Here is an 18,780-nt window from a genome sequence, read left to right as displayed (position 1 = left end):
GAATTTATGAAGCCAATCCAGGGACCTTTAACTGATGACAAGTGGCTTGCACTTCCAGACAATTGCACGCTATTGCACTAACCATTGTACTAACTCCTTTCTCCTCTTATAAATAACCCATATATATTTCTGAAAAGGCAGGCTAGGAGAAAATGGGATTTCCAAGTGGATAAAAAGTGGTCCAATATATACACTACCAAACGTAAGGTAGATAGCTAGTGGGAAGCAGCCGCATAGCACAGGGAGATCAGCTCGGTGCTTTGTGACCGCCTGGAGGGATGGGATAGGGAGGGCGGGAGGGAGACGCAAAAGGGAGGGGATATGGGAACATATGTATATGTATAACTGATTAAATTTGTTATAAAGCAAAAAAATAAAAATAAAGAAAAAGTGGTCCACATTTAGTATTTCCTTTTAAGTACAGAGTTTAACTACTATAAAAGCAGGAAGAAGAAAGGGCAGACAGTATGACAACCCATGGCCCTGCCCAGTGCTCTTTTCTATTCACTGCACTGGAAGTATACCAGCTGATCCGACAGCCCTGCAGCCTCAGGATAGAGGAGGTAAAAGAGGTTAATATAATAAGCGAAGGACAATTTGGTGGAGGGAGACCTAAAAGTATACCTTCAATCAACTCTCTCTCCCATTTCTGGGTCCCAGTTAAAGAGTTTAATCCACTATATTCCTTGATTTCTACTTAGAGAGGTCATGTCTGACAATTTTGGAACTATTTTTTAAGAACGTCAAAAAACTGTAGGGCAGGAGAATCAAAATAAAACTTTAACACAATTTATCAAAACTTGCATACTTACATAAGTACTTAAATTACAAACAGAAGATATGTATTTAGCATATAAAGAAAATGTTATTTACCAAATATGAAGACATTCTCTTTTATAACAAAGAAGGTTAACAGCATATAAATGGTTGATTTGTTTTCATATATACTGACTTATCTTAGGCTACTTGTTATTGTCCCCTAAGTCACCTCTGTGACTTTCACCTTTCCAGAATTTCTCCCCTGACTTCTTGGCTATCCCTACCAGCTCCAAACCCTCTCCTTTCACACCTCATTAGTAAGGCTGCATTCAAAACAATCTGGAGAGTGCCTTTAAGCAAAAGGATATAAACTTGTAAATCTCAGCCTCTGCACTGTCTTTTAAAGGTAGATAAGATACCCCTTGTTTAAAATATCGTGAGAATTTCCAAAATGTGATGCAGAGACACAAAGTGAGCAAATGTTGTTGGAAAAATGGCACCAACAGACTTGCTCAACACAGAGTTGCTACAACATTCAAAATTTGTAAGAAACACAATTATCTGTGAAGCACCATAAAACGAGTAGACAGTTTAAAAAAAATAAAAAGAAATTGATATATATATGTACTAAAATATGTTAAGGAAAAAGGAAAATATTGTTGAACTTTGTTATGATTAAATAATTTGAATAATCTGTACTTCTCTGAAGACTTCAGCCTCAAATGAGCTACTCTGTTTCTTTAGCTGGCTTTCATTCATGAGGTCAATGCAAAAAATTTCTAGGTAGTAAGACTTCAAAGTAATGCCAGCAAATGTTATTTCACAGAGTATTAAAACCTATTTCTACTTCTTAAAAAAGCCAACCAATATGAAACATAAATTTTAGTCTATTGCAGCATCACTTTCCAATAATATTATGACTTTAAAGTCAAGTTTATGTTGCAATTGGTTACTTCACATTCCTGATAAAATAGTAGCAAGCAAATAAATCTTTATGGAATACCCTTTTGGGTAAAAATACAGTAAAATACTTTTTGTTCAAGGTTCACGTAATTGAAACTAGAATAAAAAGCTAGGGAATAAATAGTGTAAAGAAAAATGACTAAGGTACATGCTTTTCTTCCCCATAAATTAATTGCTTCATGTGTTAAAAGATGATGCCATAAAGAGAGCTGGTAACAAATTAAACAATAAAATCATTATTCTCTAAAAGAGAAGCAAAAGTTGAAACAAAAGATCTAATAAGAACCATAACTATATAACTTAACTGGCAGAAGAAACTGGAAGACTCCGTTTGACAAATACTGTTAGAACTTTCATAAATGACTTCTGAACACAAGTGAAGTCAGGCAAGAGTGAACATATGACTGAGATAGATGGGTTTAAAATAAACAGCAAAAACAGATCCTGAAAACAGCAACGCGGAAAAAAAAAAAAGGCAACAACATTTGAAATCTGGTGCAATCATCAACTTTAGCTAAGAAAACGTTCATCAACCAATTATGTTTCTTGATGGATGAGCTTAAATTGACAAAAAATAACCCAGGCCAAAACCTAGTGTGATAAGTAGTCCATTACCTAGTTTGGGGGTGGGGGGTGCTGAAACAGTGCTTCCTGGATAATAATAAATGAAATCCTAATAAGAACATAATTTCCTTAAATGGTTAAGCAATAAAATATTTACATTAAAATCCTTTTCATTGCTTGCCAAAGACTCATAAAATTAGGTAAAAGAGATTAGCTTCATTCATGTTTGCAATGATGTAAATATTTTTGTATCCCCCAAATCCATGTTGAAACACTAATGCCCAATGTGATAGTATTAGGAGGTGGACCCTTTGGGAGGTGTTTAGGTAATGAGGGTGGAACCCTCATGAATGGGATTAGTGCTCTTATAAAAGAGATCCCACAGAGCTTCCTAGTGCCTTCCACCCTATGAAGATACAACAAGTTTTTGACCCAAAAAGGGCCTTAACTTGACCATTCTGGCACCGTGATCTAGTACTTCTAGCCTCCAGAAGTATGAGAAACAAATTTCTGTTGTTTACAAGCCATGCGGTCTCTTGTATTTTGTTATATATAGCAGCCCAAATGGACCAAGACAATGTTTAAACCACAGAGGTATCTTTCTAATAATGCTCAGAGTCAATTACATCAGAACTTAGGGCTTTTGGTGCCAATTATTAATTTCAACCACCAGGGCAATTCCATCTATGAGACTTATAATTTTAGTAATTTTATACTTCTATAAGTTAAAAAACTAAACTTTGAAGTTCAATATTAATAACCACACTGATATTTAAGATCATTTTATGTTATCTTTAGATAAATAAAGTATACTACATACATCCCTCTCAATGAATCAGAGAGTCAGAAATTAATTTGAATAAAAATCTTCAAATCTGTTACCCTTCCTCCCATCTCCTGCTGAAACTTAGGGTAAGATAGTTCTGAATAACTGCTCATCTACGTGATGGCTTTCCTTCATTCTTCTCTTTGCAGGTTAAGTTAAGGCAGGTCTCTATTCTCCTGACACAGTAAGAAACCCCTGTAAGCAAGGGTACGAATGGGAAGGATAAAGAATGGCTGTTTGCTTCTGCTTCTACATACTATTAAAATATTTTGTTTCTGATCCTTAGCAGGCTTAGTCTGGGAGTACCAGGAATCAGGTATCCCATTAGGAATATTAAAGAGAAGCTAAACTTTTAGGACAAAGAGCAAGGACTGTGATAGTAAGCTTCCTCTTTTGGTGTAGTGACCTATTCATGTGACTGTGGGTACAAACAGGCAAGGGGATAAAATTTGTTGCAGAGGACTTGAGAGGCTGTCATATACTGGAATGCGAAATAAAAATATACACAAGGTCTCTTTCTTAATTCACGTTACTTAAGAGTCTAGCGGTCGGGACAAGGGGAAATGGGTTGTTACAACCCTAATACTTTTTACATATGAAAAGTAGACTATGGGGGCTTCCCTGGTGGCGCAGTGGTTGAGAGTCCGCCTGCGGATGCAGGGGACATGGGTTCGTGCCCCGGTCCGGGAGGATACCACATGCCGCAGGGTGGCTGGGCCCGTGGGCCATGGCCGCTGAGCCTGCACGTCCGGAGCCTGTGCTCCGCAACGGGAGAGGCCACAGCAGTGAGAGGCCTGCGTACCGAAAAAAAAAAAAAAAAAGTAGACTATGATATCTGAGGATGTATAAAAATTACCTTTTTCACAGTCTTATCTGGTTCAAGAGCAATATCTGGAATATTTGCATCCACCATCAAGGAAAACAAATTCAAAATAAGATTAGAATACCTAAAGGAGAGTGGGAAAGAAAAATAAATAGCAATGTGTTAGAATTTTGCCATTCTTTCTCATGTTAAGAGCACTCCTAGAAGTAGTGCTTTATAATGATTACTATTACTCCTATGGAAAACAGAATGTGAGGGCTTCCCTGGTGGCGCAGAGGTTGAGGGTCCGCCTGCTGATGCAGGGGTCACGGGTTCGTGCCCCGGTCCGGGAAGATCCCACATGCCGTGGTGCGGCTGGGCCCATGAGCCATGGCCACTGAGCCTGCGCGTCCAGAGCCTGTGCTCCGCAACGGGAGAGGCCACAACAGTGAGAGGCCCATGTAACACACACACACACACAAAAAAAAAGAATGTGAGCTTATTCACCAGCTGTCTCAATGAAAAGCAAGCCTTGAAAACATATCTTATTCTAGGGTCTTGATATAATGCCATTTCTAGGTCCCCCACTAGGGAACACACTTTTGGAATAACCATCTAATAATGACAATTTTTCACTCTTTAGTAAGTATATTATTTTTAGAAGGGATCTAAGGGGAATCTGCTTTATAGCATTAATTAGCATTACTAAGCAATGAAGATCCGTCTTTGCTCAATGCTGACAAGAATCTGCTACCTTAAGACTACCTCAGTATGTCAAGGGTAAATGAGTCAAAGGGAAATAGTGTGATTTCACTAATCATTCATAAATATCCTCTAGGGACACTAATCCCACCATCTTCGAAAATATAGTGACTGGTCTGGATATAAGCAACCCTAAACGGAGGAGAAAACAGCTCGTACTCTTCTACACTAAAAATGTGCAAGATATCTACATAATTTCACCTTTGGAGTATGCTGGCCCCTGTAGGAACTAAAGGTTTATCCTCATCAATCATCAAACTTTTCATCCTCCTCCAAACAAGAGGAAAGAATGTTACTATTCCAAATCTCATTTCCAGGAGTGCAGCCATGTGGGGAAAGGTATAATTAAGTGTACACTGGGTGCAACCCACCTCCTGCTCCCAGAACACTCTCCCCTTGGACAGTTATGCCCTGAGCGGCCCTGCAGCACTGTAGTGATAAAAGGAGGTTCAGGTTTGACTTTGGGGATGTATGTAAGTGAAGAAAGCTTTGGTTTTAGGCAATGAAGGTTTCTAGCTGGTCTCGGTAGAAGTGTCAACACAAGTGCCTTGCATTGTCTTCTCTAGGGGATGGAAGTCAGGACTTTAGGTTATGCAGAACCTTTATTCCAGCCACCTACTTATCCATGATATAAAAAAGTACATAAAAACTAATACTTGAACTGTAATGATAATAGAACTTGTAGACAAAAATGACTATCCATATGAACCTCAAATTATCTATTTCATCATTTTTGAATTTTATATTACCCATGAAAATCAGGCACTATAATGAAAAAACTCTACCTTGATATAATCTTCTAATCAAATTAGGTCCTAACTCATTATACTCTTTTAAAAAAAAGTACAATGATAACTAAACAGCTTGAACTTATAGTTTTAAAAGTTACTGATTTCCTTGTGGGAACTGATAAAAAGCATGTCACAGCTTATTCCGTTTCTACTCACATAATAATTTTATTCATTCAACCAACACACATATATTGAGTTCTCACTCTAAACACTGTTCTAGGCACTATGGGTATAGTGGTGAACTGAACAAACAAGGTCTCTACATACTCATGAAGCTTACATTCTGGAGGAGGGTGGGGACTCACACAATAAACTGACAAAGAGGATAATTTCATGAGTGCTTGACTGACAAAAGATTTTTAAAAATAAAGAAAAAACAGCAAAATGGGTCAAAGACTGATGGGGTGGGGAGAAAAGTCATCTTAGGGAGGTATGATTTTATTCTAACTGTACTGAAATAAGTGAGTTTAAAGAGTAGAGTGACATACTCAGATATGCATTTTGTAAAAGCCCACACTGGCTATCTTGTGGGGAAAAAGAATGGAGGAAGGGAAACTATTTTACAGATGTCCAGGTGGAAAAGAAATAATATGGACATTATCAGGCTATATTTTGGAGATGGACTGGATATCACTTGCTTCAAGATGGCTTCAATGAAGTGGAGAATAGAGGATCTGAATGTCACCAAGGATTTAGTCTACATGGGGAACTATGGTTATTTATCAAAATTAAAAAAAAAATGAATGAAAGAAGAACAGGATTTGGGGCAGGGAATCAAGAGTTCCATTTTAGACACATATTGAGTTTGAGATCCCTACTACATTCTTAGTAGAGATGTCAAGTAGGCAGTTAGACATATTTCAGAGGAGATAATAGGGCTGGTGGTAATAGTTTGGAATCATCAGCGTTTGGATCCTATTTAAAGTCACAAGTCTAGATGTAAATGCTTAAGGAGAGAGTTTAGGGGAAAAAGATCCAGAACTCTTTATACCGATATGGAACTTGTAGATAGTTTAATATATAGAGGTAAGGCAGAAGAGGGAAGGTATCAGCAAAGAAGCAGGAGTGACCAGTAAGGCAAAGAGAAAATAGAGGAGTAGGTTACACCAAATAAAAGAAATGTTTTTAGGAACAAAGACATGGTCAACTGTGTCAAAGCTTCTAGGAAGCAAAAGTGGCCACTGGATTTGGAATAGGTAATTGTTTATTTTGATAAAATTAGTTTCAATAGCAGAGTAGGACTGGAAGACTTACTGGAGAAGCATGAAGGAAGAAAGGAGGCTAGTAAGTCAAAAGTGGGGGATCAAGATTTTGGAGGGGTAAATTTACTACTGATGAGAGGGAGTGGCCAAGGTTGGCTTTACATGTGGAGGACACAGCCCTGAGACGGTCCGGTCATGGCTGGACCATTCATGCAGGTGTTGAAGTCACAGCAGCAGGCCTGAAGAAGAAGACAAAGTTTTCAATGAATGAAAATGACAGGGAAATAGGCAGTTGATGGTCAGCAGTAGGTAATTCATCTGATTTCACGGTGTGTGTCTATGCTTTCCTTCTTTAAGAAGGCAAGGGAAGAAATGGTTCGGAAGTGGCATTAGGGAGCAAAAAGGGCACCAGACCCTTCTCTAATCTCTGTGGTATGTAGGAAATAGAAATAGAGAAAAGGGTCCACTGAGAAGGCTTGTAAGGACTGGTGTCAGTAGGATACAACCAACTGCTACATATTATGTTACGAAAAAATAATATTCTTTCAATGAACCCTGAATTATTCATACTCTGTTTTGTTGACTATATAGGGTTTGTCCCAACCTTGCCATAGGGGAATCTCAGGAATCTACCACAGGGTAACACAGGGAGAGGAATACAAGGTTCAGGTTTTTTTTTTTTGCGATATGCGGGCCTCTCATTGTTGTGGCCTCTCCCGTTGCGGAGCACAGGCTCCAGACACGCAGGCTCAGCAGCCATGGCTCACGGGCCCAGCCGCTCCGAGGCATGTGGGAGCTTCACGGACTGGGGCACGAACCCGTATCCCCTGCATCAGCAGGCAGACTCTCAACCACTGCACCACCAGGGAAGCCCCAAGGTTCAGTTTTGAAAGGGATATTTCAAAGTATATCCCATACCTGGCTGCCCATTAAATTCACTTGGGAAGCTTCTTTGAAAATACCAATGCCTGGGCCAAATCCCAGACCAATTAAATCTGATGGGGCTCAGAATTGTTTTGGTCCCCCCCAGCCCACAAAGAACCCCAGATAATTCTAATGGTCAGCCAGGATCTATGTTAAAACGTCTGCCTTTATGGACGCATGTGTGTTCCTTTTGTAAAAGGCAAATATTAATGTTTTCTCCATTATCTGCTGGTATACATATAACCACCCATGCTTCTATTATTATGGCAAAGGGAAACAATGTAAATAAATATAAAATGGAATATTCTATAAGAAGCTTAAACATCCAATTACTTTGTGGATAATCTGTCACTACCTTAACTGTATTAATCTTTTACATCTGTTGCCATTAACCTGCATTTTCCATTTAAGACAGAACCACTTACACAAAACAGAAATTATATATTAGTCATTCAAATGCTATCCAGAAACAGAAAGGTTACCAGAAATCTTTAAAGCCATTATCAAAAGAAAATATAAGGTTAAGTTTAAAAAACATGATAGAGTGGGAAAAGTGGGCAAAACCAAGTCTAGACAAAGATGTAAGGATGGATGTGATATAAATTAGATTTTTAAAAAGGAGTAGGTTAAGTACAGAGTTCAAGAAGAATGTACTCTTTCTCATACCCATGTTTATGCCAACCACCATGCTACTCACTGGGTATACAAAGATGGTCTAAATTTTTCAGTAAAAACCTTCAGTACTAAGAATAAAAAGCATTAACTACAACAAGTGAGGTTCTTAACAGCATTTCAGACGTCTTGTTTCCCCTACAATCTATCCATTTTGCATGCAACAAATATCAGAGTAGAATCCTATAAAAATATTTATTTAACAAGTGTACTACTTCTAGAAGGGAAAACAATGAGATTAATGATGAAAAGTAGTGTGATCAATAGATTCACTGCTGTTTGGTGACTAGACAAACATCCTCTAAGACAATGTAAGAATTTTGCTTGATACAGCAAAATGCATTCCAAATTTCAATATTTTTACTGAAAAGTTTAGGCCCTCTTTGTATCATGTCTAGCATGGTGTTTGGCGTAAACATGGATTAAGAGAAGTTGTGTTTTCCTTGAACACTTAATATTTAAAATGTCTTAGCATTACTAATGAGTTGCCATAAGAGTATTCAAAAAATAAATTTTCCAATTTATTATTGGTATAACAATGTATCTTGTTATATGAAAATCACACCATAAAGTGTGTTCCGGCATCTGTACAAGTAACATTCATAACTTAATTCAAAAGGGACAGCTCTGTTTGTGGTCCGCAGCTTATTCAATGATTTCTTGTTGATCAGCAATCAACAAACACCATGAAAAGAACACAGTTGGTCACACCTAAAAATTCTAATAATAAGCGTGTCAAATATCCTTACCTCCAAACAAATTTCTGGCTATCTGGTTAATTCTTATGTCCTAAGAGAAATTTTTACTAACTGAACCATATTCTAAAATACAACATTAAAAAATAAATGTTTATCAAAATATTAGGGTCTAGCTAATCTTAACAGTGAAATTTTTGAAAATAAAAAAATAAAACAATTTCATGAAGACTTAACATAAAGTGAGGTAGATTAATCTCTTTATGATTTTTCTTAGTAGTGAGGAAAGTTAACTTCTGGCTCTGTACTAATAATCTGCCTCTATTTTCTCATTTTGCTGAATTGCTACTAATCCATTATCAATGACAGTTTATAAGACACATTGTTTTCTTTCTGCTTTCGATAAGATAGGGCACCTTTGACATTTCTCTAGTTATCATTGCATACCATCTTGTCTGCCTCCTCACTGAGATCACCATAGTTTCATCTAGCTTTCTGTAGGCTCTGACTATTTTAAATTAAAAATCCTAGGTATTAAAGTGGAACTTTCATCTCTGAAAGTGCTTCTGCATCACCAGGCACCCATCTTCTCATTATTCCTTTAGCATTTCTGGAGAGTAAAACTGAGCCACTCTACCACTCAAAGGATAATAATGCAGCTGTTTGTGAAATGTACATTAAAGTTTGTGACCTGTGATCGAGACTGAGTTAACAGTGAAGGCCTATTGAGCCATTGCAAAGATGAAACCTTATTAATATAGGACAGCCATTCACCTGGGACCAGTAGTATCAACATCACCAGGGAACATGGACTCACTCCAGATGTGATGCAGAACTGTTCGTACAAATACTGAAGGTTCTTATTAAACATACGTATACTGTCTATAAACTGAGGTTACAAAGACAGAAAAGACAGGGTCCACATGCATAGGCAACTCACTTCTACTGGTTACATATTCATCTGGAAGAGCATACAGGTGTCTCCTGAGCTGGGATTTTTCTGGTGGACTAAGAATATTCATTTTGCATAGTTAAGTTGAAAATGGAGTTAGAATAAAATGATCCATCATTTTTGACTAACCATCAGAGCCATGTCCTGAATTTAACAAACATGACTTTTAATTTATCTTTTTCCTGATGATACATGATGTCTAGTCCTAAGGAAATTTGGATGAAGGAAGCAGAGATATAGTGGCCTTGGAGAAAAAGGGATAGAGAAAAAAATCAACATTTTTTTTAAGCAGAATGACTGATGAGGTGCTGAAGAGAGACAAAATCATATGTAACATTTATTCTTCAATTGTTTCGGAATGCTCCAAACTAAGGCTGATGAAGGTGCTAAAAAATAAAAATTATTTGACTAATCACTCCAAGTGAGCTAAATGCTTCATTCTTGTGTAATGCCAGCTTCCCACTTGGTGGGATTTAGCAGTCAAATAATTAGTGAGAAAGCAAGAAACTGTCTTTTGCCTTTGATATCAGACTGTTCATCAAAAGAGTCATCAAATGTACATTAACTAATACTGCTGTCTGTGTCATTCTAAAAAGAGTGATGCTAAAGAATGTATACATTTGAACAAATATTTTTCTTACTCTGTGAAATGAATTTACCAAAATTCTCTAAGTCAAGCAAATCAACTTACCTTCGAAGGTGGAGAAAAGCTGTGTAACACTGTTTTCGGAACTCTTGGTACTGTTCGCTCTGTGTGCCGCCCATTCCTTCCACCATTTCTTTATTCAGCTTCATAGGAGGAGGAAGAGGCTTTGGATCCCGACCCAAAATATATCCAAAGTCTATGTGGAAGAGTTTGCCTGGATGTTGATAAGAAACTCATTTGTTTCCAGAATTTTATATTAAGGAACTGGGAAATAGATATGTCATACAATTGGTAAAGCAGTGTCTCTTCATAAAGAACATCAGTTCATGACGAAGTCTATTAAATTGTTTAATCCTGTATCCCCAGGCTAGGGAGGGGCCTTCAGAGCATATTTTATTTCCCTTCAGCCCACATTCATTTTGATGAAACTATACTTAAAATCATCCCACAGTAATATTTTAAAATTTAAATCCTACTTTTAGATCTCCAGAACCAAAGATGGCTAAAGCCTGGACAACTTTTAAAGGTATTAGTAGAAATTAGTATCTTGTAGCAAATTTCTTATGCTAAAGGAAGATCACTTCTTTAAGTATTCCTGAGATGAATCCTTCCTTTAACTTATCACTATTCTCCCCACCTTCAAAAACATCCCCCAAATTTCAAATTATATTGTTAGCTTCATTTGAATCATTTCCAACTAATCTGTGTCACTCATTAGCTGCAGACTAGGAAACCAAGCACAGTATTCACCTCTGCCAAGGGCTGAATACAGCTATAGTGCCCATGAAGACAAACCCTTGAGCAGTCATCTAAACTCGTAGGTCACATATGTAAGAATGTGACTGATCATTCACTTTAGAGAATGATTCACCACTGAATTCATAAAGCATCTTTTGATTTACAAGTAGGTATAAAGTAGGCATACATTATAACACAAAAAGTAACACCCTGGATTCTACAATCTAAGTACCACCAAGGCAAGGACTTATGCATTTTGTATATTGCTGTTTCCCCAGCCTCAGAATAGTTTCTAGCATATACTAAGCACTCATTGTTGAATGAAGAAATGGACTCCCTCTTGAAAGAACACCAGAATCACAACTAGCTACTGGACAATCATCGACAGGAAGACGCTGGAACAAACCAAAAAAGATACTCCATATCCAAAGACAAAGGAGAAGCCACAGTGAGACGGTAGGAGGGGTGTAATCACAGTAAAATCAAATCCCGTAACTGGTGGGTGGGTGACTCACAGACTGGAGAACACTTATACCCAGAAGTCCACCCACTGGAGTGAAGGTTCGGAGCCCCATGTCAGGCTTCCCAACCTGGGGGTCTGGCAACGGGAGGAGGAATTCCTAGAGAATCAGACTTTGAAGTCTAGTGGGATTTGACTGCAGGACTTCAACAGGACTGGAGGAAACAGAGACTGCACTCTTGGAGGGCACACACAAAGTAGTGTGTGCATCAGGACCCAGGGGAAGGAGCAGTGACCCTGGGGTGACTGAACCAGACCTACCTGCTAGTGTTGGAGGGTCTCCTGCAGAGGTAGGGGGGTGGCTGTGGCTCACCATGGGTACAAGGACACTGGCAGCAGAAGTTCTGGGAAGTCCTCCTTGGCATGAGCCCTCCCAGAGTCCACCATTAGCACCACAAAAGAGCCTAGGTAGGCTCCAGTGTTGGGTCGCCTCAGGCCAAACAACCAACAGGGAGGGAACCCAGGCCCACCCATCAGCAGAAAAGTGGATTAAAGTTTTACTGAGCTCTGCCCACCAGAGCAACAGTCAGCTCTATCCACCACCAGTTTCTCCCATCAACTGTCTTAGATAGCCTCATCCACCAGAGGGCAGACAGCAGAAGCAAGAAGAACTACAATCTTGCAGCCAGTGGAACAAAAACCACATTCACAGTAAGACAGACAAGATGAAAAGGCAGAGGGCTATGTACCAGATGAAGGAACAAGATAAAACACAAGAAAAACAACTAAATGAAGTGGATATAGGCAACCTTCCAGAAAAAGAATTCAGAATAATGATAGTGAAGACGATCCAGGACCTCAGAAAAAGGATGGAGGCAAAGATCGAGAAGATGCAAGAAATGTTTAACAAAGACCTAGAAGAATTAAAGAACAAACAAACAGAGATGAGCAATACAATAAGTGAAATGAAAACTGCACTAGAAGGAATCAAGAACACAATAACTGAGGCAGAAGAATGGATAAGTGACCTGGAAGACAGAATGGTAGAATTCACTGTTGTGGAACAGAAAAAAGAAAAAAGAATGAAAAGAAATGAAAACAGCCTAAGAGACCTCTGGGACAACATTAAATGCAACAATATTCACATTATAAGGGTCCCAGAAGGAGAAGAGAGAGAGAAAGGAGCAAAAAAAAATATTTGAAGAGATTATAGTCGAAAACTTCCCTAACATGGGAAAGGAAATAGCCACCCAAGTTCAGTAAGCGCAGAGAGTCCCATACAGGATAACCCCAAGGAGAAACACACTGAGACACACAGTGATCAAATTGGCAAAAATTAAAGACAAAAATTATTGAAAATAGCAAGGGAAAAACGACAAATAACATATAAGGGAACTCCCATAAGGTTAACAGCTGATTTCTCAGCAGAAACTCTACAAGCCAGAAGGGAGTGGCATGATATACTTAAAGTAATCAAAGGGAAGAACCTACAACCAAGATTACTCTACCAGCAAGGATATCATTCAGATTTGATGAAGAAATCAAAAGCTTTACAGACAAGCAAAAGCTAAGAGAATTCAGCACCACCAAACCAGCTCTACAACAAATGCTAAATGAACTTCTCTAAGTGGGAAACACAAGAGAAGAAAGGACCTACAAAACAAACCCAAAACAATTAAGAAAATGGTCATAGGAACATACATATCGATAATTACCTTAAATGTGAATGGATTAAATGCTCCAACAAAAAGACACAGGCTTGCTGAATGGATACAAAACAAGACCCATCTACATGCTGTCTACAAGAGACCCACTTCAGATCTAGGGGCACATACAGACTGAAAGGGAGGGGATGAAATAGATATTCCTTGCAAATGCAAATTTTGTTCCCCTGCACCATCATCAATGTAACTATTGCACTGAATACCAGTTTTCTATTTATCGAAATTATCTTTTTTTTTTTTTTTAAAGATATACCAGGTTTAAAATATTCTGTTCAAACTGGAGAATTGGTTAAAGTCTTATAGGGGAGCAAAACTTGCCACCCAAAAATGTCTTTCTGACATGAAAATTATTTTTGAGCTGAAACCAATCAAGGCCCAAAAGGACAAAACTTGACCTTCCCCCAGCTACCTAAACAATGTCAGTAGAGGATCTGTTCCAGGAAGGGACCTATCACCATAGATTAATTATAGTATGAACTATGTATGCAGACAGGGAGGAACCTAGCGAAGTTTGTTAAAAATTCCTTTGTGTCCTATTGTCTCTGCATGGCCTAGCAAACATTTACCAAACATTTGCTTTTCTATCTCCTTGTCAATTGCCTCTCCCGCTTTGAGGTCCCAAACCACTATCCCCAACATCCTCCTTAGTCTTTAGCAAAAGATGGTATTTAAGGTGAGGGTTTCAGCCATTTTGGTGAGTTATTCACAGTTTTTCTAGGTCTCTCCCATATTCACATGTTAGTAAACTTTAGTTTTTCTCCTGTTAATCTGTCAATAATCTCACCTCAATTTAGTTCTTAGACCACCCAGAAGAAACTAGAAGGGTAGAGGAAAATTTCTTCCTCCTCAATAGTCTCTTAAGAATTTTTTTAAATGGATATATCTAGTATAGTAAATGACATATGACGGAGGTGAAATGAGAAGGAATTCTAATTAGATACAGATAGCAAGGAGCCTGTGGAGAATTGAAAAGTGGTTTTGTCCCCCCACCCCAAAAAACAAAGGCAGTAACAAGTTGGCTAAAAGTTTCCTCTAGCTCACACTAGGGCTACCTAAATCAGCATGTGTTTGTCAAGCAGTTATTAATGAGGCTCCTACCTCACCTATTTCTATCAAAACACTTTAGCTGAGGTGTATATTGAAATTATTTGTTCACTCCTCTTTCTCCCCAACACTAAACTTTTAATGAACCATTAAGTGTCTTATAATCAAGAACTCTGTTCCATTTATTTTTGTTATAGTCCTGAAACCCAGGATAATGCCTAGCATACAGGAGCATGCAATGTGGCTATTCTGCATTTATTTAACCAATGACATCTCAATTTCACCTTTACAGCTTAGACAACTTTTTTTTTTTTTTTTGCGGTACGCGGGCCTCTCACTGTTGCGGCCTCTCCCGTTGCGGAGCACAGGCTCCGGACGCGCCATGGCTCACGGGCCCAGCTGCTCCGCGGCATGTGGGATCTTCCTGGACCGGGGCACGAACCCGTGTCCCCTGCATTGGCAGGCGGACTCTCAACTACTGCGCCACCAGGGAAGCCCTTAGGCAACTTTTAATAACATTACTGATATGAGAAATTTTCTTCTAGAAACCTGATAGTTCTTATAGACGTTGTCATGTTTTAAAATTTTTGTGTCTTCATTTCTGTGAAGATCTATAATGAAATTAATAAAGGCTGAGTCTGGATCATCTGGATGCTACCTTACTACTTAATACTGTCCTATGATTTCAGTGTTTTTGACTGGGTTGGTATCAAACAGCAAAGCTAATTTAATTGTTGCAGGCTAATACTAACAGAAGCAGAGTACCTTGAAAATTAAATTACAGCATCCGGAATAAATGGAGGTTATGAAGCAGTTCAAGCAGAGGAAAGTAGTGTAAGAATATTAGCATGGGACAGGACATTAACAGCACTCTGAATTGAAACTCACACTATATTATCTATACCATATTCACACTAGCAAGTGGCAGTTTAGTTTCAGTATTCCTTTGTCACATTAATATTGTTAGGTTAAATTTTGCTAGTTTGTAACATTATTATCTTATAAATCTGTTTGTATTTTACAGTTATGTATGAGTAGATGCATAGTAAGTTAAGATCAGGTTTTATGTTGTACATATTTAAGATTATAAAATGTAATATGTCAACACAGGGGGTTTCATTTCTGTTTAAAACAGTCCTACGTATTACTCTTGATTGAAAAACACATTTTCAGAATTCCAAAATGCACTTCAGGGTCTCTAAACACAATGAAATCAGTATTTTTGGAAGTTCACAGACTTCACCAATTTCCCAAGGGAAGTCCAAGATTCCCAAAAGATGAGAAATCAGTTTTGGAATAAGTAATCTGAAAATTTGGTACTTACTGGGAAAGCACCATCTCCTAATCTCTTAAGGTTCAAGGGAGGATGCGATCATTGAATTTTTCATGATTTGGTGAAAAGTTCATGATCAACTTCTGTTAAAGGTTTCACTGCCTTCAGCTAAACACGTATCCTCTGTTCAACTAAGCTAAGCACTTCATTTTCTGCTTATTTTCATCCTGGACTTCCCATTTATTATCTACCTTGTTAGACAAATACCATTCTACCCTTCAAGAGGTTAAGAAATTAGAAGCTTACAATATCGTAGGTACAGATAAACCTTTCTTAGTTTTATTTATTTAAATAATGTTCTGTTATCAATATATTTCCTACTGATACCCGCCACTTGAGCAGAGAACCTATTTGACCAATCTTTGATTCAAAACTGCTACCCTTAATAAATCATGTATCGAATGGTATCAACCATCACACGGAGTTTATTTAATGGGCTTGGTGCTTTTTAATAGGAAACCTAGCCCCGCTTTTCTTCATTTCCTAACAGGCATTACTGGAATTCCAATGTCATCTATGTATCACTGCTTCCAAATGAAGAGTATACCTTCTATCCTTCTTGTAAGAAAATTCTCAAAGGACAGGATTACTACTTAATTATAAGGCATAAAAGATTCAGTATCTAACTATGAAACCATTACTATGCTTTGCAAGTTCAAAGAGGAATGTATTTTGAAAAGAGGCTATCAACGTTTTAAGAAAATTTATCCTCATACCAAAGGGAATGGCTTTTTAAAACTTAATATCTGTAAATTAAACTTTTAAGAATTTTTAAAATGCACTTCAAGAAATTAAAATAACTGTTAAAAAATTCAGGGAATGTGGTCTTATTCAAATCTATTACATTAAATAGTCAAGGGGCGAAGTGTACATAAAACAAACTTAATATTGACTGTAACTACCTTCTTTTGTCCCTGCCTTGCAAAAAGGGAATAAGAGGTGTTAATTAAATTTTCCTGTTATTTGCATAAGTGACATGAATGTATTTTTAAAATTGTAGTTGAAGACATTTGTAGTTCTTGGATTAAAGAGACTAGATACTGCCAAAATTAATAGTATTTAGTGGTAGAGTTTCTATTTTTTTTTTATTTCCCTTTTGTCTATTTAATAATTAAATGCAACCAATCTCAAAACTGTACTTATTCCATTTTTTACACTGCTGCTTATTCCTTCTACTTGACTCTCTCCTGTAATCTCTCCTATAAACCAGACTCTAATTTTTTGAAAATCCCACACAATTCCCAAATTCAAAAATTTTTCCCTGCCACTCTACTCCCCAGTAAGTTTCCCACTCTCAATTTTTTTGTATATAACCTGACATTTTATTTTTTTCCCCAAAATGCCTTTATTTCTTACATGAATGTTATATCTTTCCTGTTGCCCTACCACAAAACCTAGAAAAAAAGAAGGCTGTGAATAACTATTTATTGATACGATGGAACTTATATTTTAGAATTAAAAATGCTCCCTACACCTACACTCCCACTGCTCCCAACACTTATTAGTTAAACCCTTATGATATACTTGGTTAGAGGTATTTTCATTTATAGTTAAAAAGTATAGTAATGAGGAAATATTTTTCAAAACTAGTTTTTGAGTAACAAAGTACAATAAGTCATACATAAGTACAGGTTAGCATAGACATTCCAATCACCTAAATGTTTCACATAATTTATTATCACTTCACATTCAGTTGTTAAGATGGCTTCTTATAAACAGGGATAACATTAAGCTAACTAATGAAAAGGGGGCAAAACCATGTCTACTTAGTATCTCTGATTATATAGTCTATTTCCATTCAAGAAAAACGAATATTTAACTGTTAAATATTTTCATTTTTCCTACAGTCATTAAAACAAAGTTTTTTTTCCCTGAAACATTCTTTTCTTCTAGAGAACTGTTTTAATGTCTGAAGCAGACATTAAGCAGTAATTAACCCTTTGAAGATGAAAAACAATGGCCTTCAAAAAGCAATTCTAAAAGATCATGGTCTCAGGACCCTTTATACTCTTAAAAATTATTCAGGACCCCAAAAAAAGCCTTAGTTGGACTACCTATATTGATATTTCCTACATTTGAAATTGAAACTGAGACATTTAAAAAATATTAATTAGCTTAAAAATAACAATTCAATAACGTTTTAACATACATTTGTTTTCTATTAATAATAACTACTTTCCAAAACAAAATATAATTAATGAGAAGAGTGGCACTGCCTTACATTTTGCACATCTTTTTATATTTATTTATTTATTTATTTTGCCGTACGCGGGCCTCCCACTGTTGTGGCCTCTCCTGTCGCGGAGCACAGGCTCCGGACGCGCAGGCTCAGCGGCCATGGCTCACGGGCCCAGCCACTCTGCGGCATGTGGGATCTTCCCGGACCGGGGCACTAACCCGTGTCCCCTGAATTGGCAGGCAGACTTTCAACCACTGCGCCACCAGGGAAGCCCTGCACATCTTTTTAATGTCTGGCTTAATAGGAGAAACTGGATTCTCATATTTGCTTCTTCTTTCAATCTATTATGATATATTGTTTTGACTGAAGTGAAAGAACCAAGCCTCTAAATAGAAATGGATTTTAAAAGGGGAGAAGAATATTAATAACCTTTTCGAGAATTACTGATAGTTTTCTTTGTTATTAAAACAAATTCTCAGGCCCTACCATACCTATTAAATCAAAAACTCTGAGCCTAGGGCCCAGAAATCTGTATTTTAACTGGCTCTCTTGATGATCCTAATATACTCAGAAGCTTGAGGACTTCTGATCTACTTTATACTGACTAATACAACTCTCAGACTCAGTCAGGTCATCGTGGAAGGGACAGTGGCAAGATGAACCACCTAAATGAATTAAAACTCATATTCAGACTAATGGTTATAGTTTCCTTGTGTTGTTCAACATCATTACCTTAAAATTTGA

General features: G+C 37.5%; 1 protein-coding gene across 1 annotated transcript in view; it reads right to left on the bottom strand.

The window, feature by feature from the left end:
• Nucleotides 1-18,780, bottom strand: part of PIK3C3 (phosphatidylinositol 3-kinase catalytic subunit type 3) — a 144,652-nt gene that overhangs the window by 8,042 nt on the left and 117,830 nt on the right. The window contains exons 22-23 of the mRNA XM_079717252.1: nucleotides 10,604-10,772; nucleotides 3,969-4,059 (exon numbers count right to left, since the gene is read on the bottom strand). Coding sequence (XP_079573378.1) covers nucleotides 3,969-4,059; nucleotides 10,604-10,772 — 260 coding nt within the window. The remainder of the gene's footprint in view (nucleotides 1-3,968; nucleotides 4,060-10,603; nucleotides 10,773-18,780) is intronic.

The sequence above is a fragment of the Hyperoodon ampullatus genome (assembly GCF_949752795.1).
Source record: "Hyperoodon ampullatus genome assembly, chromosome: 13".
Taxonomy (NCBI): domain Eukaryota; kingdom Metazoa; phylum Chordata; class Mammalia; order Artiodactyla; family Ziphiidae; genus Hyperoodon; species Hyperoodon ampullatus.
The sequence above is the reverse complement of the archived record's forward strand: the minus strand, read 5'-3'. Positions and strand labels throughout refer to the sequence as shown.